At 37.9% G+C, this 25,099-nt stretch overlaps 1 protein-coding gene across 1 annotated transcript in view; it reads left to right on the top strand.

Annotated features, from left to right (window-relative positions):
- The window catches only part of LOC307154164 (metallophosphoesterase 1-like), a gene marked incomplete at its 3' end in the record, with an annotated part of 106,152 nt that overhangs the window by 7,406 nt on the left and 73,647 nt on the right, over positions 1-25,099 (top strand). Inside the window, exons 2-4 of the mRNA XM_079898931.1 lie at positions 16,774-16,877; positions 20,533-20,613; positions 20,695-20,803. Coding sequence (XP_079755057.1) covers positions 16,774-16,877; positions 20,533-20,613; positions 20,695-20,803 — 294 coding nt within the window. The remainder of the gene's footprint in view (positions 1-16,773; positions 16,878-20,532; positions 20,614-20,694; positions 20,804-25,099) is intronic.

Raw genomic sequence — 25,099 nt, 5'->3', positions numbered from 1 at the left:
GACCCACTCGTGAAGTTACTAAACAAGCTGCACGAGAATGAAACCTGATCGCCGAACACGGAGGGGCGGGACGGCATATTTTCGGCCTTTTCAATAGCAGCCACAACAGGAAGTCATTAAAACGAGACAAAAAAAAAAAGGTGCTGCGTCAATTGCGTTATTTTTTTTTAATGCGTTAAACATCTCAAATGAATCGCAAAGATTAATGCGTTAATTCCCCCAGCCCTATATATATATATGTGTGTGTGTGTGTGTTAGAGCCCTGCATTTCAGCCCGAGCCCGACGGGCCCCGACTTTTTCACGCCCCTAGGGCCGGGCTTCGGGCCAATTTTCACGTCATAGTTCACATGCGGGCCGGGCCTCGGGCCTTTTTTGGGTTATCCTTCTTTTTATATTTTTAGACATTAATTAAAAAAATATGAGAAGTTGACGTCGACGATAGAAAAACAAACAGACATTTCATAACCTCATAACTTTCATAATCTTATAATTACACTGACATATGATTGACATGACAGTTTCACGCACGCACGCACACACGCACACACACAGGTTTCCCGTCAGCGCAACCCACGATTCACCTCATGTGCAAATAATGGAGAATATTAAGAGAAAAATCGCAGCAGCGAACATGTCTTCAGCGCAGCGGGAAGAGTGATAGAAGAGAGGAGGACTGGGTTAAAACCTTCCACTGTGGATGCTATTCTTTTACTCCACGATGCTCTGTAAGAGACTGTTCTAACTTTTCGTTTGATTGGACTTTATTTTCGTTTAACTGTTGGAAACTACTGGAAAAAAAGAATGGCCATGTTCTGTGGTGCATTTTTTAGGTAAGATAACCTGCAAGTTTGTTTTTGATTTATTGTATTTAATTTGTTTAGATTGTAGGCTATTGCTCATTTCGTTTGCGAACGCTGTTGCGAGCAGCCTGAGCCTGCCTCAGTATTTCAAAAAAATGTTGTTTTACTCACTGTGGTTTAATAAATAAACATTAAACTTAACTGTCTGTGTGATATGCTTGAAGTGTTTTATATTTATGGATTTTATTGTAGCCAAGTATTAGCGTTGATTTGAGAGGCTAAATTGATCAAACATGTTTTACTCGCTGTCGGCTCGGCTGCTTGGTCGTCATTTAAAAAAAAAAAAATGCTCAAAACATTTGTCTTAATTAACTTAATAAAGAAATGAAAAGAAAAGAAACATAACTAACAAAACAGACCTATTTTAACGGCTGCAAATAGGGCAGGCTGCCGCTGTGAAAAAAAAAAAAAAAAAAAAAAAAACCCGGCTCGAGTCGGACTCGGGCTGATAATTCTGTTGAGCTGTCGGACACGGGTCGGGCTAGGGCCTGAGCGTCTCGGGCCAGGGCCGGGCTCGGGCTTAGATTTGAGGCCCGTGCAGGGCTCTAGTGTGTGTGTGTGTGTGTGTGTGTGTGTGTGTGTGTGTGTGTGGTTGACATATTTGGCTAAAAAAAAAAAATTCTCAAATGTAAGTCATGGAACTCATTGGATTACATTCTACCAACTCTTATATTTCCAAATATATACAGTATGTGTTCTTGTAGATTTTGTCCTGAAATTTACATTTATTCACTAGTATACTGTCTTAGTGACTACAATTGTCATATGGTGTGACATGAATGCACCTTTTTAATGTGTATTAAATTAAAAAGGGGTATAATGTGATAATGTAAGTTAATTTATCCTGATTCTTTATAATTATTATATAAAAGTATAGCATTTCTTATATGCAAATATGTCACATTTTGCATTATTTTACTTTATCAACACTCAAAGAAAGACGTTTACTCGTAATCTTTAAATATACTTTAAATTAATTTGGGAATACCTTGTTATAAAAGTATCAAAATGCTTGTAACCTTTGCTGGCACTATTCCCCATCTGTCACATTGATGATTTTATGATTAATAACCAAAAAGCCTTAATTTCTTTCAAAATTCTGAATGTCACACCAAATGACATGGTGTCACGCCATATGATGTCACACCAAACAACAATCTGTATGCAAAAATCTGTATTAGCTGCATTTAACAAACAACCAAACTTAGTTTGACAAGTGAATTATTGTTTCAGTTACAGCAAAAATCACAAAATTGTTTAAAACACTGAGTTCTACTCAAAGTAGCAAAGAATCATATGTGTATAACACATTCATTAATCCACTTACTGTATTCATTTGATGTTGCACTTTTTATTTTAATCTGCTGAATATTAACTACATGAATTCTAATAATCTTTAGTAAATCATTGAACGTTTTTTTTTTTTATTTAATGCAAAAATTCATTTCAAAATGAGGATGAGTAAAACAATGACCGAACAGCAAGCTGATGATGTATCATTTCCTTGTTCTTTCTGCATTCACCATATCTCGCCATCTACTGAAATCTACCTCAAACTGAATAAATAAATAAATAAATAAAGGGAAACATTTGAGTGACAAAATGCTGTAGTTCAACATGGATTCAGCTTGAAAATGGGATAGTAGGGATTCACCAAATTGAGTTGGTGTATAGATATTAAATGTGTGAATAATATAGTATCAAAATGTGTTAAAAGGATGAAATATTCAATAAACTTAACTATTAGCTATACAATATGTATCTAAGAGCATTATTTATGTATTTAAATGCAGTTCATATCATATAGTGTGACAAAATAATCATATGGTGTGACAAGAAAACCCTGTCACACCTTATGATGTTGTGACACACCATATGAGGTTTCATGTACTTAGCATGAGATTAGGTAATATTGACTGAAAAGTAATTTCATTTGGGCATTTTTGTGTAAAATGCGTCACACCAAAAACAGCGCAAAAGGGAACTGAAGCAGGAGTGCCGGATATACTTGATTTTTTTTTAAACCATGAAGAGAGAAAACTCACATTGTAACTTTCAGTGTCCTTCTAAGGTGTTGTTCTTCCTCCTGAAAGAAGGAGGACCCCCACTCCCCAAAGGTCTCCAAACAATTGCCCGTTTAATAAAAGGAATATGGCGTCACAGCTTGTGATATCCATTTTTGGGACAAAATGTTTTAGTTAAGGGTGGTGTTCTGCCCCCACTTTGTGTTGCATTAAAGACATCTAGTGGTGTAAAGTTGTATTGCATTTGATTTTTAATATTTTAGTCCCTCCTCTCTTGCCATTGGTTTCCTGTTTGCTTCTGACTCTGGTCAGACTTCTTCTACTCGGCAGAGACATACTGCGCGTACACAAAGTACATAAACAGTATAATGGACCCAACAATGCTCCATATGCTCAACAACTTGACCTCGGCTGGGTCATTGTTGGAGAAGTATGTCTCAGAGGAGCCCACAAGCCTAGCAGCGTTAATGTTTACAGGACTGATGTCCTACCTACTGGGCATACGTCTTTCCTTAGACCATGTCATAGTGTTATTCACATCCAAGAAAAGTTTGACAAGAGGAGATCAAGTCACAGTATACAAACCTTGAAAGAGATGGACATACTGGCAGATGACATCGATGATCTTGGAAGCACAGTGACCAAAAGAACAAAAGAGGATGAGAAAATAGCTTTGTCTATTGAAGATCAAGCGTTCCTTGAGATCATGGACATGAATGATGCAAACAGTTGGGTAGCTCCCTTACCATTCCATTCCTCAAGGCGCCGCATCCCAAATAATAGAGAGCAAGCAGCCAAACATCTCTCATCTCTGTGTCGCACATTGGAAAGAAAGCCAGACATGAAAAAACAATATATGGATTTCATGTAGAAAATCTTCGAGTCAAACCAGGCAGAACTAGCGCCGCCATTGAAAGAGAATCAAGAGTGCTGGTATCTACCAACATTTGGTGTCTACCACCCTAAGAAGTCAGACTTAATACGGGTGGTGTTTGACTCCAGTGCCAGGCACGAAGGTGTCTCCCTCAACGACATCCTCTTAAAGGGACCAGACCTCAATAATACTCTTCTTGACGTCCTTCTTCGTTTCCGCAGGGAGCCTTTTGCAGTCACAGCAGATGTGCAACAGATGTTTTACTGTTTCACAGTCTGTGAGGACCACCATGATTTCCTAAGGTTCTTGTGATTCGAAGATAACGACTTCACAAAACCAGTGACTGAATACCAAATGACAGTACATGTATTCGGTAACATCCCTTCACCAGCTGTGGCCATTTATGGCTTGAGACGGGCAGCGCAAGAAGGACAAAAAGAACATGGCCAAGATGCTAAGCAGTTCGTCATGCGGAACTTTTATGTGGATGATGGACTCGCCTCATTCTCCACTGCAGAAGAAGCCATCGACAATCTGAAAAGAACAAGGGAGATGTTAGCTGAGTCAAGCATCATGTTGCACAAGATAGCAACAAACAGCAGCACTGTTATGAATGCTTTCCCATCTGAAGATCGTGCCAAAGATCTTAAGGATCTGGATCTGACATCTGATCCTTTGCCTATCCAACGCAGTCTAGGCCTCAGATGGGACCTGCAAACAGACAGCTTCTCCTTCTGCGTGTCTGATGAGGAAAAGCCATTCACTAGAAGGGGCATCCTTTCGACGGTCAACAGTCTATATGATCCCTTGGGGTTTGTGGCACCAATCACGATTCAGTGAAAGGCTTAGGTGAGAGATATCTCCATAGAAGAGAACGATTGGGACACTCAACTACCAGACGACAAAATAATCCAGTGGAAAGCCTGGAAAGATTCCCTGATGGAACTTAAGCTACTCCAGATCCAGAGGACCTACCTTTCTGTTTCTCTGCTTGCCACTGTACACAGAGAAATTTGTGTCTTCGCGGATGCATCGACTCTAGCTATATCAGCTGTAGCCTACCTTAAGGCAGTTGATACAGAAGGACACAGTCATGTCGGGTTCATCATGGGGAAGTCCAAGCTGGCTCCACGTCCTGCGCACACTGTCCCTCGTTTGGAGCTGTTTGCAGCTGTCTTGGCAACAGAGCTTGCAGACCTGATAATGGATGAAATCGATGTGGAGATTCACACAGTCAAGTTCTACACGGACAGCAGGATTGTACTTGGCTACATTCATAACACGTCCAGGAACTTCTATGTCTATTTCGCAAACAGAGTGACAAGAATCAGGAAATCCTCGCACCCTAATCAGTGGCACTACATCAGCACCAGCCATAATCCTGCAGATCATGGATCCAGGTCTGTCCCAGCCACTCTCCTAAAAGACACCAACTGGTTTTCAGGTCCAGCTTTTCTGACAAAACCTGAGTTGGATGAGTCTCCTCAGCCAGAGATATTTGACCTTCTACATCCAGAGTCGGATGCAGAAATTCGCCCTCAAGTTTCAACCTATGCTACAAAAGCTACAGGTGGAGGTATCGGCTCTTATCGGTTTAGTAGATTCTCTAGTTGGAAATCACTTACCCGTGCAACAGCCAGGCTTAAAAGGAATGAGTGGCCCACAGGTGTTATTGTGGAAACCATCCCCAGCTGTGATGGCAGGATTCGGAAAGTCAATGTAAAGATCATGAGACAGGGTTCTCCCAAGGTGTGTTGAAGACCTGTTTCAGACGTTGTGCTGCTTCTCAGTAAAGGGACATAGTGGTATTATTTAATACCAGGCGGGGAGTGTTCTGCCCCCACTTTGTGTTGCATTAGAGACATCTAGTGGTGTAAAGTTGTATTGCATTTGATTTTTCATATTTTAGTCCCTCCTCTCTTGCCGTTGGTTTCCTGTTTGCTTCGGACTCTGGTGTGAGAGGACATGTAGCAGTTACTCTTTTCTCTTTGCCTTTGGTAGTTTTTGAAGGTCTAAGTCTGTAAGTATTTCTGTAGGAATTATATCTACTTTGCTAAAGCCTTTGTGTATTGTCCGTTTTAGCATAATATGTATGTTGTATTAATAGATGCTAATCGCGATTAGCATTTCTCCATAGACACCCATGTTAAAGTTAGCTTAAATGCTTACTAGTCTCATTATAATGGCAAATTTTTCTTATGGGATAGCTATATATGTTCGACTTGAGTTGCATATTCATGTATGTGTATATATGGACAGTTTGTAATGCCATATTATTATGTTTCTACAGTTTTCATGGATCTTATGTTAGCTATCTGCTACGCTAACCTGTCAAAGCAAGAGCAGAATAGGTGGCTTCAAAATATTATGCCTTAACTTTTAGTCAAGCAGACTCACAAGTAGACATCTGGGATATCAATATATGATTGAAAAAACAGAAAATTAATTAATTTTCTTGTTTTTATTCAAAATCAAAATTTGTGAAATGTGCTTGGGACAGTCACGCCATTTGAGCTTATTCTGGTTTGGCTGAAAATTGTGAAAAAATGGAAGAATAAACCCATGAATGCTCTGTATGTTCATATAAAACAGCACTTTCTGAACAATATCACCACAGTTTTTGACATATTTTTCTATAATTTAGTTAACTTTGACACATTGGACCAAAAAAAGGCCATGTCATGTCAACCACCCACATGTGGTTCTGTGAATATGCAAATTAGCCCGACCTCCACTCACTCACAGCTCAGAGATCCACTCGTTGACTTGATTGGTTATAAGGTAGTTTGTGACATCAGAAACGCCAGCGATTTCAAACCGCATTTTTGAGACTGTCAGTACTTGCATACTTAACCCTCTGGGCTTCTTCGCCTTCTTCTTCTTCTTCTTCGAAAACGGGCGAAAACTTGAACGTTTTGAAATGTTAAATTTTTTTGCTTCATCGGATGGGGGTGAAACTTGGTGACTTTTGTTGTATTACCTATATGAACACACAAAAAAATCAAGGAGATGATTCTGATATGTTAAAGTCCCTGTAAAGTCAAAATTAAGTATGTGTTCTGAGTTTGTCACACCACAGAAAAATGTGTTATTAGCCACCCAGCCAAATTTGAATGATAAAAAAAGCCGGCAAGTACATAAAATAAGCGATCAAAATCTTGAAAAAATGAGCAGTAATCTCTGCTCTCAAACGCTGGGGGCGTGTCCGCTGGCTGCGCTGAAACCACGCCCACTCGCGGGAAAGCTCGCTGCAGTCGCCACACTCAACTGTCACCGCTACAGCCGGAATGGATGCTCGTAGCAGCTTAACCCTCTGGGGACCAAAAACGCGCCCGCGCGTTTTGCTCGTTTTTTTTTTTAGCAATGAAAATAAACACTAAATGCTCTGCTAATTTTGATCTTTCATTTTCGTGTAATACATCAATCGATCCTGTTCAGTGTCTATTTTTTTTCTGTATACTCACAATAAAAATAAAGTGTTTTGCTTTTTGACAAATAAAGAAAAATTAACATGATGCGATTTCTGCCTTCTCTCTGTCAGTAAACTCCCATTTGAAACGCGTTCGAAAATGATCTATAACTCCGCGAAAATTCAGTCAAACAGGCAAACAGACCCACGGGCATAAAGCTTGAGATCGCATCTTTTAAATGAAGTCATTTATATAAAAAACAAATATTCTCAGCTTCTGTAATCTGTATAAAAAGAGAGCGACTCCAGTCGACCTCATTACGAGATGATTCACAGTAATGTGACCACGCCCCGGAGAGCGCGTGCTATTCAAACGCAAATTCTGAGAACCATTTCAGAGCTGTGAAACGCCCACATCAGCTGTAAACAAAGCGCGTCGCGACTCCTCGCGAGTGAGACATTATAGCCTACCTTATGGAGAAAAGATTCTTCAGAACAGTGCTGATGAGGAGCAATATCTCCTGAAATGAGGAGCAGATTCCGCTGAGGAGTGAGGTAGGCTGTTTTCTTTTCTCACGTGTGGAATAACGTTATGGAATAACGTTAGTGTAGGCCTATGTAAACCGCAAAAAGATGAATCCCATTTCTATAATATGACTCGCCTTTCTGTGAGATGAATGAAGGGGACATATTTGTAAAGACTGTTTAGCCTAAATATGAATCGCGCGTCTGTGTGTAAAATAATAAACTGCTTTGCTATAGCCTACTGAGATGAGTAAAAATCGACTGGAATATGTTGAAATAAAATGTATTTGTATAAGCAACGTATTAAACTGCAAATTAGCATTTATATGCCCTAATATTTCATAAAAACAACATTACAGTCAGGCGAAGTATGAAAGACAACATTTTGTTGACTAGACTAGGGTACAGTTTTTAGGCTACTGTAGAATATACCGCCACATCAAAAAAGCTTTTGTTTAGCAATTTCTGCTCATATCTAACGTTATATATATATATAATATATATATATATATATATATATATATATATATATATATATATATATATATATATATATATATATAATATATATATATATATATATATATATATACACTGCTCAAAAAAATTAAAGGAACACTTTGAAAACACATCAGATCTCAATGGGGAAAAATATCATGCTGGATATCTATACTAATATGGACTGGGTAATGCGTTATGAACGAAAGGATGCCACATCGTTTGATGGAAATGAAAATGATCAACCTACAGAGGATTGAATTCAAAGACACCCCGGAAATCTAAGTGAAAAAATGATGCAGCAGGCTTGTCAATTTTGCTGAAATTTCATTGCAGCAACTCAAAATGGTACTCAGTAGTTTGTATGGCCCCCACGTGCTTGTATGCATGCCTGACAACGTCGGGGCATGCTCCTAATGAGACGACGGATGGTGTCCTGGGGTATTTCCTCCCAGATCTGGACCAGCGCATCACTGAGCTCCTGGACAGTCTGAGGTGCAACCAGGTGATGTCAGATGGACCGAAACACAATGTCCCAGAGGTGTTCTATTGGATGTAGGTCAGGTGAGCGTGGTGGCCCTTCAATGGTATCATTCCTTCATCCTCCAGGAACTGCCTGCATGCTCTCGCCACATGAGGCCGGGCATTGTTGTGCACCAGGAGGAACCCAGGACACACTGCACCAGCATAGGGTCTGACAATGGATCCAAGGATTTCATCCCGATACCTAATGGCAGTCAGGGTGCCATTGTCTAGCCTGCAGAGGTCTGTGCGTCCCTCCATGGATATGCCTCCCAGACCATCACTGACCCACCACCAAACCGGTCATGCTGAACGATGTTACAGGCAGCATAACATTCTCCACGGCTTCTCCAGACCCTTTCCTGTCTGTCACGTGCTCAGGGTGAACCTGCTCTCATTTGTGAAAACCACAGGGCACCAGTGGCGGACCTGCCAATTCTGGTGTTCAATGGGAAATGCCAGTCGAGCTCCCTGGTGCTGGGCAGTGAGCACAGGGCCCACTAGAGGACGTCGGGCCCTCAGGCCACCCTCATGAAGTCTGTTTCTGATTGTTTGGTCAGAGACATTCACACCAGTGGCCTGCTGGAGGTCATTTTGTAGGGCTCTGGCAGTGCTCATCATGTTCCTCCTCGCACAAAGGAGCAGATACCGGTCCTGCTGATGGGTTAAGGACCTTCTACGGCCCTGTCCAGCTCTCCTAGAGTAGCTGTCTGTCTTCCTGGAATCTCCTCCTTGCTCTTGAGACTGTGCTGGGAGACACAGCAAACCTTCTAGCAATGGCACGTATTGATGAGCCATCCTGAAGGAGCTGGACTGCCTGCGCAAACTCTGTAGGGTCCAGGTATCGCCTCATGCTACCAGTAGTGACACTGAACCTAGCCAAATGCAAAACTGGTGAAAAACAGTCCAAAAAGATGAGTAGGGAAAAAATGTCAGTGGCCTCCACCTGTAAAACCATTCCTGTTTTGGGGGTTGTCTCACTGTTGCCCATCTAGTGCACCTGCTGTTAATTTCATTAACACTAAAGCAGCTGAAACTGATTACCAACCCCCTCTGTTACTTAACTGACCAGATCAATATCCCAGGAGTTTAACTGACTTAATGCTATTCTCTGATTAAAAAGTGTTCCCTTTATTTTTTTGAGCAGTGTATATATATATATATATATATATATACTATTTTTGTCAAAAATAAAGTCATAGACTAAGATGTTAGATGTTCCAATGTTGGCTATATTCAAACTAATGAATACATATGATAAAATGTAGGCCTATAATCTTTTTTTTTTTTTTTTTTTTTACAAAGAAAGAGTACACTTGAAATATTGTTGAAATTGTAATTATTGTTGTAATTGTAACATTTTTAATAAAATAGCAAAACATATTTACAAGAGAGATGTAAGCGAAATCTTAAATGGTCAATATAAGTCTTCTTCTAAATACATATTTTGTCCTTGCATTGTGGCTCAGTCAGTGTCACACCTGAATGAATGGGCATTAGGCAGAGTCATTATGCAGAGTGGGTGGGACAAACTACTCCTCCTCCACGCCCCCCTCGCATAATGGCTTTCCAAGCAAAACCTGTTTTACACCATTTAAATCAATGTATTTTTTTTTTGTGAACGATAAAGCAAGACTATTTTCAAATAATTTTGAAGCTAGAACTCAAAGGGACAACATCCATTAGTCAAAAGTCTTGTGGACACATATTTAATATGTGTTTTGTGGTCTTAATTCAGCAACTTTCATTTTTATTTTTTCCAATAACCACGCATAAACATTATTCTCTTAAAAATACAAACATCTACATACACGTTGCTCGCATATTATGGTAGCCCTGTTTGTGCTATATAGAGTGAATTTACACCTTAGCCATTAACATGTTTATAAATAACTGAAAAAACCACAAATGTCAAGGCATGTCAGAACATCTCAAGGGCCCCAAAAACACCTTGGTCCCCAGAGGGTTAATTTGTTTTACAAAGCCATACATGTTCGAGCCTGGACTACCTACTATAGTTATAACATAAGCACACAAGGCAACTTACACTCATTGGTGGGCACGCACTGCCGATGATGGCACCAGTTGTCGGCGCGACGGGAGGATGAAGGCCGAGGCGGGAGATAGTCGGTTCGGCCACATTCACCAGTAACAGCGGATTATCAGTGAATGAATCCCAGTTGTCTCCGACGAAAGTTTATAAAACTATCCCATGTAAAATTATCACTACAGAGGCGGGTTTTGGCGGTGATCCTCAGCTCTCCATCAAGGTGGCTCTTCACAAAATTAATCCACCTCTTGTTGATATGATAGTTTTTCGGAAATTTAAATAAGGACAATTTCCGATCTGTTTTGTACGTGATCGCATCCAGGTAATACGCATTTCCGCGACGAAGGCATAGCTAGCTAGCAAACTGTACGATGTAGTAACTAATAGTAGGCTACTGACAGTAACTCGCGATTGAGTTGCAAACTGATGTGAATGGGCTCCAGTGCGTCATCAAGTTGGGGCGTGTCCAGGAGCTCAGGGGCTCCAGTGCGTCATCAAGTAGGGGCGTGTCCAGGAGCTCAGGGGCTCCAGTGCGTCATCGAGCCCCCCTTTTAGCCCCGCCCAAAAAATCAGGAACACAGCAACGGTGAAAAACTGTTTAACGGTCTAACTCCACAATTCAGTACTTCACAGTTCACAGTCTTTGTAATATGATTTAGCAATACATTTCTAACATTTATAATGTGTTTAGAATTTTTTTTTAGAATTGCCTTTACAGGGACTTTAAATATCGGCGACATAGGAAATGAATGGGAAATACGAAAAAATAGGAAAACTCAGAGAAACTTTTGGTGGTACAAGCTACAGATCAGCAACTGTGCTGAAAAAAAGTGCACAGCAATGAAGGGGTGACACTCTAAAACAGGGGTGGGGAACCTTTTTCCTATCAAGGGCCATTTACAATTTTTTAACATTCTTTAAGGGCCATTGTAATGAGCAGGGGCGTTTCTAGGTTTTGAAAACATCAGGGGCTGAGCCCGAAACATCAGGGGCTGGGGGTGGGTAACAAGATAACATGATTCGATACAGAGAATAATTTATATTTTAGGCCTATATGCAGGGGGGCAGACTGGTTAAAAAATTCTGTCCTGGCACTGTTGCCACACCAGCCCACATTACCCCACAGACACACACATTCAAATGTGAGGTAGTTAGGGGGGTTCGGGGGCATGCTCCCCCGAGAAAATTTAGATTTCTCTGACCTACATATGTGCATTTTAAGGTGTTTGAAGGCCAACATTTTTTGATAACAATAGCTTTAAAAGCATGTCAGTGGGCAGTAGCATAAATTATTTGTCAAGATATTAATTCTTAAACATGAGAATGAGGATAAATGTTGAAATGAATGATCCACACTACAAAATGGAAATGCAAAATGTTTCTGCTTATTGTTGACAATACACAATCACATATTCCAAACAGGAATGGCCTTAAATGAGAAATCTTTCAAGGATTATTTTGCATAGATGTGAACTTTTTTTGCATTAAAGATTGGTTTCAGCAACTTGTTTCTTTCTTGAGTTAATCAATGTTTTTGGCACTATTAAATCAGTTCAATTAAATTTCAATTGTTCACTCATAAAGACAGTCACTTGTCACCACCTACTGGCTTAATGATGCAAGTTGCGCAAACACAAGCGGAGTGATACAAACTGAAAAGGCTGATGCTGGTGAAATATTCGAACACATTCGACTCGAGGAACTTATATATATATATAGGCTACATATCAGAGTTAAATAGTATATGTAATAATGTTAATCAAGCAGACTAAATCACACAACTGCGCAGCAATATTTAAGCTCATTATACAAAGGAAATAATACAGATGTAGACAAATTGGGTTGCTTATAGTTAAAATATTTTTTTTAGTCGGCCACACATTCTACTTGCTGTCGGCCACTCATTCCATTTGCTGTCGGCCACTTTTAGTCGGCCACTCATTCCACTTTAATACGCAAATGACAAAACGAAAGTAAAAGCAGCAGCCCCTCGTGGACGACTACCACACACGCAACACACACACACGCAACACACGCACACACAGTAAAGTCCATGCCTGGTCCTCCGCTGTCTTCGTTCCGATCCTTTTATGCGCCCCGAAGCTGATCAGCGAGATACCGGTACGGCACGCGCGCCTCCGAAGCTCATCGTGAGAAACTTGAAACCGATGCGGCGCGCAGGTGACTCATTAACTCTCGCGCTACTGGCCTCACCCTGCTCTCACGGCTCGTGGACTCGTGCTGCTTGCCACTTTGCCTATTTTGTGTTTTCTCTCACAGGAAAAGTAATTGCTGAGATTTTTGTTTCTGAAGTTTTTTTTTTTTTTTTTTGGGGAGGAATTGACTCGCGGGCCGCATCAAACTGTTTTGCGGGCCGGTTACGGCCCGGGGGCCGGACGTTCCCCACCCCTGCTCTAAAACATCAAGACTGCAAATAAGACACCCTCCCCCCCCCCCACACACACACACACAGAGAAATGAACTGGTAAGACTGAAACAGCAAATTTTGCCCCAAACTATATAAAAATTATATAATCATAATAACTCCAAAACTATAGCAAGGAGAGTCAAAAGGTAGGTATCGTTTGAAAGAACTCTTTTTAAATTTTTTGAAAATATAAATTACATTACATTTGGACACTGTCCTGCCAAGAAACGGCGGATAAAAGACAATATATATATATAATTTTTATTATGATTTTGCATATCTTTCTTATTTGGCATGGAATAACTCAGGAAGGAAATAAGGTAGGATGAAAATTCTTTTTTAGTGAAGAAAGATGTTTCTTCACTAAATGTTAGCTGCATGTTAGCTGCATCTGGATAAAAAAAATTAATTTTTGGATAAAGGAATCAAAAGTTACAGCATTTGGAAAAGAGATAGTCTTTTTGTACAGTCTTTGACACCCCCTCATGGGCAATTTTTTTCTCCATGAAGAATATCTTGTCATAAAAGCAATAGATTGTTAATTTTGGGCTCATTTTAATTGTAATAGTATGCTGTAAAAAATGAAGTGCCATTTTCAATTATCTGAGAATGTTTCATGAGCTGTATGATGTTTTTGACGCATTGCAGTACATTATTTTATAGATTATGAAAAAAAAGAAATTCTATTTATCAGCAAATAACTCAGCAATACTTAAGAGTTTTTCAAAGTGGATACATTCACTGTAAAGTTCAGACTCTAAGCTTTCAAATGGCATCAACTTTGTGTTAATCAAGGCAAGATTTTTGAAAAATATGGTAATGAATATTTTCACAGCTAGGTGGCGCCTGCTGGCGGTACACTCGGTTTTAGAGGGTTTACTCAGCACTCGTTAGGAGTTAATAAATGTAATTAGATGCATTAAAAAGCTGAGATCCTAAGCTTTAAAATGATATATAATTTGTGTTGTTCCATTTAGTGGTTGCTTAGTAATTAATTTTTTTTCTTTCCGAATGGGAATAAATCAAATAAATAAATAAAAAAGCTATAGGCCACCCTATAGGCGGTTATAGGACATGACACATATTTATACATTTTGAAGCCACTAGATGGCGCTCTTCTCACTTGAAAATTCTTTTTTTTTAGGCCTGCACTCTATTTTGATGTGAAATGTTGCATTTATTGAAAAATAAAATAAAATAAATAAAATAAAAATATATATATTAATTCTAATGAAAAAAATAGCTCATAAAAATTATATAATTAATGCAAAGTATCATAAAAAATTCTAAATAATAATTATTATTCTAAATAATAATCAGAAAACATTATAGAACAAAAATATATTTGATTGGTTATCCTGGGAAAAAGTAAAGTTAAATTTTAAGGCTTCGTCCGTTTTCGGGCGGGAGGAAGCTAAGTGTAACCCATTTACGAAGAAGCCCAGAGGGTTAACCCTCTGGGGTCTGGGCTGTTTTTGGGGCCCTTGAGATGTTCTGACATGCCCTGACATTTGTGCTTTTTTCAGTTACTTATAAACATATTAATGGCAAAGGTGTAAATTCACTCTATAAAGCACAAACAGGGCTACCATAATATGTGAGCCACGTGTATGTACATGTTTTCATTTTTGAGAGAATAATGTTTATGCATGGTTATTGAAAAAACTAAAAACTAAAATTTCTGAAATAAGGCCACAAAACACATAGTAAATATGTGTCAAAATAAGACTTTTGACTAATGGATGTCCTCGCCTAGAGTTTTTTCTTCAAAATTATGTGAAAATAGTCTTGCTTTATCGTTCACATAAAACCATACATTGATATAAATTGATGTAAAACAGGTTTTGCTTGGAAAGCCAATATGCGAGGGGGTGTGAACGAGGAGTGGTTTACACCTTAGAATACAATGTCCCACCCACTCTGCATAATGACTCTGCATAATTAGCCATTCATTCAGGTGTGACACTGACTGAGCCACAATGCAAGGACAAAAGATATATTTAGAAGAAGACTTATATTGACCATTTAAGATTTTGCTTACATCTATCTTGTAAATATGTTTTGCTATTTTATTAAAAACTTAGATTAGATTAAAAACTTAGATTAAAAACTAGAAATTGCTAAACAAAAGCTTATTTGACGTGGCAGTATTCTACAGTAAAAACTGTACCCAAATCTAGTCAACAAGATGTTGTCTTTCATATTTCGCCTGACTGTAACGTTGTTTTCATGAAATATTAGGGCATATTGTTAATTTGCAGTTTAATACGTTGCTTATACAAATAGCCTACATTTTATTTCAACATATTTCAGTCGATTTTTACTCATCTCAGTATAGCAATACAGTTTGCTAAAACATCATCATTCATTCACACACGCGATTTAAATTTAAACTGTCTTTGCCAGCTGTGGTAAACAGCGCGCATCTCTACCATTCATTCATTCATAAACAGAAACCCACGTGAAGAAATTCGTGAAGGAAAAAAACTTACTAGTATTCCTCAGCTCGCTCCTCGATATACCCGCACTTCTGAGGGACATTTTCCATTATTATTATTATTCCTCACAGCGCTGCAAGACGGTGTAAACAAGTAATGATCTGAATAAACTTTTGTGTTTTCTCGAGCTGATATGTGGGCGTTCACAGGATTGTGCGGATTGCCTCAGCCATTTGCGTTTGAATAGCGCACGCTCTCCGTGGGCGGAGTCACATTACATCTGAATCAGCTGTAATTAGGTCGACTGGAATCGCTCTCTTTTAATACAGATTTCACAAGATGAGAATATTTGTTTTTTATATAAATTACTTCATTTAAAAGAAGAGAATTCAAGCTTCATGCCTGTGTGTCTGTATGTCTGTTTGACTGAGTATTCGCTGAGTTATGGTTCATTTTCGGACGCGTTTCAGAATGGACTTTACTGGCAGAGAGAAGGCAGAACTCGCTTCGTGTTTATTTTTCTTTATTTGTCAAAAAGCACAACACTTTGTTTTTATTGTGAGTATACACAAAAATAATACACATTTAACAGAATCGATTGATGTATGAAACTCCTATGGAAAATCAAAGTCAACAGAGTATTTATGAGTTTCTTTTACACTGATAAAAAAAAAGCGAGCTGGTATCGCCGGCGATACCGTCGACCTCGGGGTTAAGGAGAAAATTCTTAGCAATGGTGTTGACTTATGCATTTGTACATGGTTTGTCTTAAAACATATTAAAAACACCACATAGACATATAAACAACATTAAAAGCTTGATTTTCACCACAGGGGACTTTAAAGTCAGTTAGAAATTGTACAGTCAAGCACAAAAGGTAAACTTCTTATGTATAACTTTTTATATGGTTTTTAAATAATGCAAGGCAGTTACCAGATCCCTTTTCAGGACTGAGACCTAATTTCAGAGATCAAATACATAAAAATGTAGGAAAAAAGCATTAAAAAAATCACGTCAAAAGCGTATCAGCTACCAATTTGTTGGTTCATATTTAAAACAGAGAAGTGTCATAAATAAGAATAGTTTCAAATTAAAATTGACCACTGCCATCAGCTATTATGACTGTGCTGTGCTCTCCACTCAGGACTGGGATGATGATGTCAGACGTTTTAAATGGATCTTCCGTCATCCTAGTGACACAAAGCTTGTGGTTCTTATAGGAAATCATGACATCGGCTTCCATAACGAGTGAGTTTAAGGGTTACAATTGACCTATAGAGCAAATGTTTGGTTCATGTGTGGTTTTCACTCAGCTATATTGTCTATTAGAGCTTCTGAGTCTGATGTTTTCACTATATATTATTTCAGTAAGGATTGCAATAAATGTAAAAATATATAAAAACATAACTGTTTTTTACCAAATTGCTTAGTCCTACTTTGAAGTGATGTTAACTTGACTTGAATGTTATCTTTTTTGAGAAATGTTAATACATTTTTGTTTGGAAAAAAGCCACTTCCAATCCCTTTGTTAAAAATACTATTGTGGTATGGTATGAAGCTTTGAAACATCTTTGACAGATTTTACAATTATTACAATTTACTCCTATTTGGGGAAACATTATCTTTACGCCAGGGACACATGATGCTGGTTTTAAAATCTGGGCATCAAAAGGTTTAAAGGTGGCAGATTTATTTAGCAATGAAACTATGCTCAGTTTTCAGGAATTAAGACAAAAGTTTGATTTACATAAAACCCTTTTTATTAAATTATTATTATTATTATTATTATTATAAAATATCTTAAAATTAGGAATTGTATCACTAACACAGAATCATTCTCTTCTCTCACCAGATCTGTCCCCTTTAGAAAATATACCTTAAACCAGTTTAATGGTGGTAGGAAAATGTCCTTGTTTTATAGACTGATCTCCAATAACTGCAGGGAAAATACAGAGAATTTAACAGAAGATGAATTGCAGAATATCTGCTTAAAGGCCCAAACCCAGACAATTAATACCTGGTTTAAACTTCTGCAGTACAAGTTTATGAGAGTATACATAACTCCAGAATGACTACATAAATTTAATCTCAACATTCCCAATCTTACTCTGGTAAGAAAATGTTGATATTCTGTTCATTATAAGCAAAACTTCATTGTCAGATGTCTTTGGAAAAACTCAGAAAGCTCTCATTTATCTCATATATTGTTAAGGGAAAACCTGAAACTTTGGAAAACTTGTGGAATACCTTTATATGATTTTTGATAGAAGCTGAATAAAATTGTTTATTTTCTGTGTAACCTGGCTTAGCATGCACCACGTCATGATATTAATGTACAATTGTTTTGACATATGTATAGTATAATTGTTGTTGTTTTGTTGTAGTTTTTGTTGTTGTTGTTTTCCTCTTTAATTTTTTCCTGTTTTATTGTTAATGTTTCTAAAATAAAAAAAGACAGTGTTGATAAAAAAAAAAAAGACTGACAGGACGTAGAACTAGGGCTGGGCAAAAAAATCGATTTTTCGATTAATCGTTTTTTAAAATGAATCTATGTTATATGTTATCATTGACAATAAAGCGAACTGGAAACCACACATTAGTTATGTTAGGAGTAAGGTTTCAAGGAGTATAGCAATAATTGGCAGAGCAAGACCAGTTTTAAATCAGAAGTCTTTACGTATGCTTTATTGTTCATTAGTTTTGCCATACTTTACTTATTGTGTGGAAATGTGGGGAAACAATTATACAACAACAGTTCAGCCACTTGTCATTTTACAGAAGAGAGCTTTAAGGATCATTCATGGGGCGGGTTATAGGGAACATACTAATATATTTTTTATGGAGTCCAAATTACTAAAATTTAAAGATTTGGTGGATTTACAGACTGTGCAAATTCTATATAGGGCAAAGTGTAATGATTTACCTCAAAATGTACAAAAGTTATTTACTTGGAGAGAAGGAGGGTATGTGTTGAGAGGAAAACTAAATTTCATATTACCAATGGTACACAGTAGGAAGAAAAGTTTTTGTGTTTCCATACAAGGGGTGAAACTGTGGAATAACTTAAATGAGAAGCTTAAGAAATGTCCAAATATAAAACAATTCAGGAAAAGATTTAAAGAAATTATTTTTGAACGTTATAAAAATGAAGGAAAATGAGTTGGTTAAGCCAGAATGTCTGTTGCTAACATATTGTATAAATGTATGAAGATTTATGTGTTTGTGTTTTGTAAAAAAAAAAAAAAAAACTAATGTATTAAGAGTTTGAAAGAGGGGTGGGAATTAACAAGTGTTAAACTTCAGCCCACTCCTTTTCAAGCAGCGGTGAATTTTATTTGTTGGATCATCAGTGTTTTTTCAATTATTGTTTTATGTTGTACATACTGTACACTTTTTCACTGTATGCTTGAAAAAATAAATAAATAAAAATAAATAAATAAATAAATAAAAATGTGGTCGATTGAAAATCGATTCTCAAACGCCAAGAATCGATTTTTTTCCATCTTTATTTATCTATTACCCAATAATTCGTTTTCCTCCACTGTTCATATAGGCTTGCAAACTCAATTTTATAGCTAATGCTGTGAGATTTTATTTTAGTTTTATCTAAATCATAAAATAACCTCAATTAGTGCTGCACGTTTAATCATATCGCAATCGCGATGTCAAGCCTATACGCAATTAGGCTATATGACGCAAAATGCTGCGATTTTGTATGAAATAAACAAATTTGGGCTTTTAATGCAATGCAGCATCTGTTATTTTTTTGTCATCCTTTGGCTAGTGTTACATGATCCCGCTCTTATTCATGCAAATGCTTTTAAACCATTCATATGCGACAAGACAAGATCTCGCTGCCTGTGAATGTCCTGACTGTGACACAGACAAACTTGCGATGATATCGTGCGTGCGCACAAGACAGCCCAGAATAGAGTTATCTTCCGCGCTTGAATGAACAATAAAACACACAATAATGCCAAAATGTCTTTTTGTTGAGTATTTTCATAACATAAGAGCAGTCTTATGATGAACGTGAAGAGTTATGACTCGTGAGAGAATGAGGCGCGTGTGAGATCCGCGTCTCTGTCAACAGCGGCTGGTCTTAAAGGGACAGTACACAGTAGCCACTAATTATCTCTGTCGTTAAAGTTAATCAAATAACAAAGGGAACAGAGAAAAACACTCACTGCTCTTGACTAAAGAACTTTTTTTAACTTTGATTAGTCTATATATAATTTATAATTAATGCAGCACAGACTGTTTGATAACTTTATTCAATTTATGTATATGGCCTAGCTGTTAGACAGGAAGGGCACAGATAAAAATTATATGCAATGTTTTTATATGGGTTTATGTGAGGATTATTAACCTGTTTGATCAAGACATGCGACTGTTCTGACTTGTCCAATTTTCAGCATCAATTTTTCATCTTGCATCTAAATCCTGTCTATTCATTGTATGCATTTGAAATATAGAGTTGGGTTCTGTTTTAATGTACCCAAGTGTACCTAAAATAAAAAGAGTTTAATATACAGGTTTGTGGCTCTTAATTTCTTTTTATTAATTAAACACTTGAAAACTTATGTTCACTTTTCTTTTATTTTCTTTTTTTAATAAATATAGGATTTGTATTAAATATTCATTGAGTCGAATCGAAATCTAATTCGGAATCGAAATCGAAAAATCGAATCGAGAATCTAAATCGAAAATTGAATCGAGAATCGAAATCGAATCGATTTGAGAGCTTGCGAATCGAAATCGAATCGAATTGTAACATCTGAATCGATACCCAGCCCTACGTAGAAGGTCATTTTATATTCAAGCCATTTTCAGAAGGTGTGTGTACAGGTGCCCGATTTGACTAAGGTGTGGTTCCATTATTGTCTTTCTCTTACTTTGGCAGAATGACTAAGCAGAAGTTGGAGCGGTTTGAGCAAGTATTTAACGTGACATCAGCAAGGATCCTCACCATTAGAGGAGTCAAGTAAGTTTCTAAGCATTTCCATCAATTCCTCCACCAAGATTTATAATAGTTTGTCTCTGTATTACTTGTTTATTTTCACAGTTTCTTGCTGGTGAATAGTGTTGCACTACATGGTGATCACTGCCCCATCTGCCAACGTGTAGAGGAGGAGTTATACAAACTCTCACATGCTCTTAACTGCTCTTTTCAGGTAATAAAGATTCTAGATATAATGGTTTCATCAGTAACTGTAATTATTGAATTTCTATTCCTCACTATAACCAGCTGTTTTCTTTTTGATGCTAATGCTGCATTCTGTGATTGGTTACATTTCTTTTCTAGGATGCACACTTAACACGACTGGTATTGTTTGTTTTAAACCCAGGGGGTTGCAAAGCCCTTGGGGGTAGGCCTGTCGTGATAATTGAATAGCTTTTATTTTGATTATTTGATCTAACCGCGATTGTTTCAGGCAACCGTGATTATTGCACTCTTTTATAGGCCTACGGCACAAGGGGGAGTCATGGACCAAAAGAAATAGACAATATATTTTCCAGCAATAAATTCAAAGTCATCTGAAGCCATTCCATAGCTTAAAGGGGGGGTGAATTGCTGTTTCATGCATACTGAGTTTTTTACACTGTTAAAGAGTTGGATTCCCATGCTAAACATGGACAAAGTTTCAAAAGTTAAGTTGTACGTTTGAAGGAGTATTTTTGTTCCAAAAATACTCCTTCCGGTTTGTCACAAGTTTCGGAAAGTTTTTTTCGAGTATGGCTCTGTCTTACGTAAGATAGAGCGGAATTTCCTTATATGGGTCCTAAGGGCACTTCTCCGCGGCCGCGCGCGCACTCGCAGACCAGAGAGAGAAGAGAGCGAAAGCAGTACGTTACCTCAAAGCGCTATGCTCGGCTTTTAGGGAAGTCAATGTCACCAAATAAGTGGGTTTTTGGTTGGCAGGGCAAGACAACCCTGCACAGATTCCCAAAGAACCCAGCGTTAAGGGAATAGTGGATGGAGTTTGTTTTTTCGAAGCATCAACGGAGGTTGTGCACGACTCTTTGTTCCCTGCATTTCGACGATGATTGTTTTATAAACAAAGCCCAGATCGACTTATTTGCAGATCGTCTAATGCTTAAGGATCGAGCAGTCACGGTGAGTAAACTACTTCAAATGTCTCTCTGTGTTGTTGTTAGATCAGTTAGCACAGCTATAGCACACCGCCCACACGGCCCGCCCCCAGCCGCTCGTTTTTTTCCGGAAAGACTCGGTACAGCCAATCTTTCACCTCTAAATATAATAAAACTAAAGACGTTTTGGAGATATGAAGGATGCAATACTACTCTATAGGTACTCAAGATTAACAGGAGATTGAGTGAAAATGAGCATTTCACCCCCCCTTTAATGTGAGGGACAGAAGTCTATTTACATCATTAAATTAAAATTAAAGTTAAAGTCTCCATTCAGTATTCAAACAGCGCATGCCTCGTCCGGTTATGGCAGGATGCACGGTAAAACTTTCTCCAATATGATATATTCACATTATAATGCTTGATTTGTAGATAAAGGGCTGTGGATTTGCATAAAATGACTTTATTTTGCTGGAGTTTATTGCTATTTTTAAATGACTCGCTACCGTGTGCCAGTTAGATCACACACATCACAAGGACTATGAATTGGCATCAAACACACAATAACTGGAATTTAAAACTGTGAAGAAACAAATGATCAATAAACTGTTGGACAGATATACACTAGGATTTGTGCGCTCAACATTTCTTCGCCTTGTGGCTTGACCTTTTAAATGTGCACTTGTGCAGCACTGCACACTGTGACTCCATGTTGCTTTAAGCTCATCATTCTGCACCCGCGATGCGCATACAAGCTTTGTGCCACTCTGTTTTGAAGCGTTTCATATTATCAAGGTTTTGCACACTGAAAGATTATTAAAAGCCGATATTTTTTTGTCATATCTATCATATCTTGTTGCCCCACAATACATTTAAAATAAGCATAATTTAATTGTATATTATTTGTGTGTAGTGTATATAAATACATACACTTCTGAATTTTTTACATTCATATATAAATATAAAATTGTTAAATGTATGAATACCTGAATGAATTTTATAAGAGTACTAATAGTAATTTGTTTTTATTAACATGTTTAGATTTTATAAAATTACTGTGCAGATTTTTTCAAAAATTACTTTTTGCTGCTGATTTATACACTCACTAAGTTTAATAAAAAAAATGTCATAGCTATTGAATACATTTATTTAATATTTAAAGGTGTAAACTGTAATCTTACACTAAAAATGATAACTTTCAAAGGATTAAATTCATCACAATTATTTAATGAATGAAGCACACAAAAAAATGTATGACAAAGCCCTAAAACAGACAATTAATCGGCATAATCGTCAAAGCCCTAAAACAAACAATTAATCGCCAAAGCCCTAAAACTGGCAATTAATCAGCATAACCTCAATAAGTTTTTAGACAATAAATCGTCAGCCAAATTTCATAATCGTGAAAGGCCTACTTGAGGGGCTTGTAATGGAACTGCAGGGGGTTTATGAAAACCTAAAAATTAAACCTAAAAACTGAAAGCCTCGTACCGAAAGGTTCAGTACGAATATGTGTTTCGTTACACCCCTAATAAAGTGGTATAAATAAATGTGACGTGACTTGACTTTCAATTTCAACTGAAAGTTGAAGGCTATAATTCTTATGAACTAAGAAATCCTTTAATATCAGTTTTCAACAGTTTGAATGATAAATAGAACCAGTTAATTAGTAGAGTGAACTAGTAGAATGGTTCACAACAATTTAGTTTAATATAATTATTTTACAAAGAAATCTGAGAAATGCTTATAGATCATTAAAGCTGCAGTCGGCAAGTCTGGCAGATTGGGTCGACTTAGTCAAAATTTTGAATGTTTACAACTCTCATGCCCCTCCCCCACTACCAACGAGCACCCTCCCATAGAGGTCGTGTTCGTCAGTGCGTGTGTACCTGATTTTCTGTGAACGCGCGCGTCTCTTCAGCATCAATCAACACCATGGACTCGGAGGTAGGCTGCCCTGGCTAATCTATCTATAGATAGCAATAACCGAGGAATTGGAAGCTTGTTAGTAGATTTACTCTCCGCCATCACGCTTCGTACAATCTTCAGGCGAACTTCAGGCGTGTGCATGTGATATTGTAACGTGCGTGTCTGCGCGAGGGAGAGAGGATCTGTGGCGTGTGCACGACCTGTGATTGACAGTCAGATCTCACACCCCCCTGCGCTGATTGGACCTGATGAAGCAGGAGCGGTGGATTTTTGCAAAACAAATAACACGCTCCAGGTGGAGTTAGAAGCTCGGGTTTTTTTTTTTTTTTTTCTAAAACCACCTTATTTATGTTGTTCTGTCGGATTATAGTGTCGATTACACTGAATATGATCAAAAAAATGTTGCCGACGGCAGCTTTAAGGGTTATTCTAACTTTTATATATCACATATATTCCAGTAATATAGTAAGATATACAGTATCTCACAAAATACACCCCTCATATTGCAGCAAACATTTGAGTACGTATCTTCTCAAGGGACAATACTGTAGAAATGAAACTTGGACTTCTAAATGCTACGGAATCGTGTTGACCATCACGAAAAGAGAGAGAGAGAGAGAGAATGCACATAGTACTTACATCTATTGTGTTTCCGAGAATACTCACTCGACTTGGCATTTTGAAATATTTCTGTGTTTATTTGGCCGTAGCAGACAAAGGCTACTATGCTTGTCCGTGTTGCGCTCGGAGCGCGCGCACAGCATCCTGTCAGTATAATTCAGTTCTCTTTCACGACTTATTGAGCTTTTAATATTTCTTTTCATAATAAAGCACATCCTGCTCTTTTCTTTCTCTTTCATTCATGTTTTGTTATTAATAACTTTAAACAGAATCGTCAACTGAAATCTGCGCGGATTATCAAAAATACGACACATTTATTAATAATTTATTAATACGCCATCACCGCTGCAGATAATTCGCTGCAGCTGCTTGTATCCCAGTGCAGGAGCTGTAGGTTACAACTTACCACAGAACCGTAAGTGGTTAGTTGATTGCTGTGGTGACTCGTGACACTCGCGAACAGCACTGAACACGCACTTTTGCCAGTACAACTTGAATATTATTATTATCATAAACTTTTCATTAACTTCGATAGGCTGTACAACAAGGGAATTGTAATTGGCTGCTTTTTCTGCAGAGAGCCGATCTCTGTTGATGTGTCTTAATTTTTTTATCGTTTGTTGGTAAAGGGTGAGAGACCTTGCGAGCCACATGAATTTTGCCAAAGAGCCAGGTATGGCTTGCGAGTCATAGGTTCCCAAACACTGGTGTACACGAATCAATAGATTAAATTACGTGACCTTTCACGAACTGCCGTGAGACTGGGCTGGTCTGACAGGGTGGGGGGCGTGGCATCACGATGGTGGCTCTCCATCGTGATGTCGATC

Source organism: Squalius cephalus (genome assembly GCF_949319135.1).
Source record: "Squalius cephalus genome assembly, contig: scaffold_81, whole genome shotgun sequence".
In the NCBI taxonomy this organism is placed as follows: Eukaryota; Metazoa; Chordata; class Actinopteri; order Cypriniformes; family Leuciscidae; genus Squalius; species Squalius cephalus.
The sequence above is the reverse complement of the archived record's forward strand: the minus strand, read 5'-3'. Positions and strand labels throughout refer to the sequence as shown.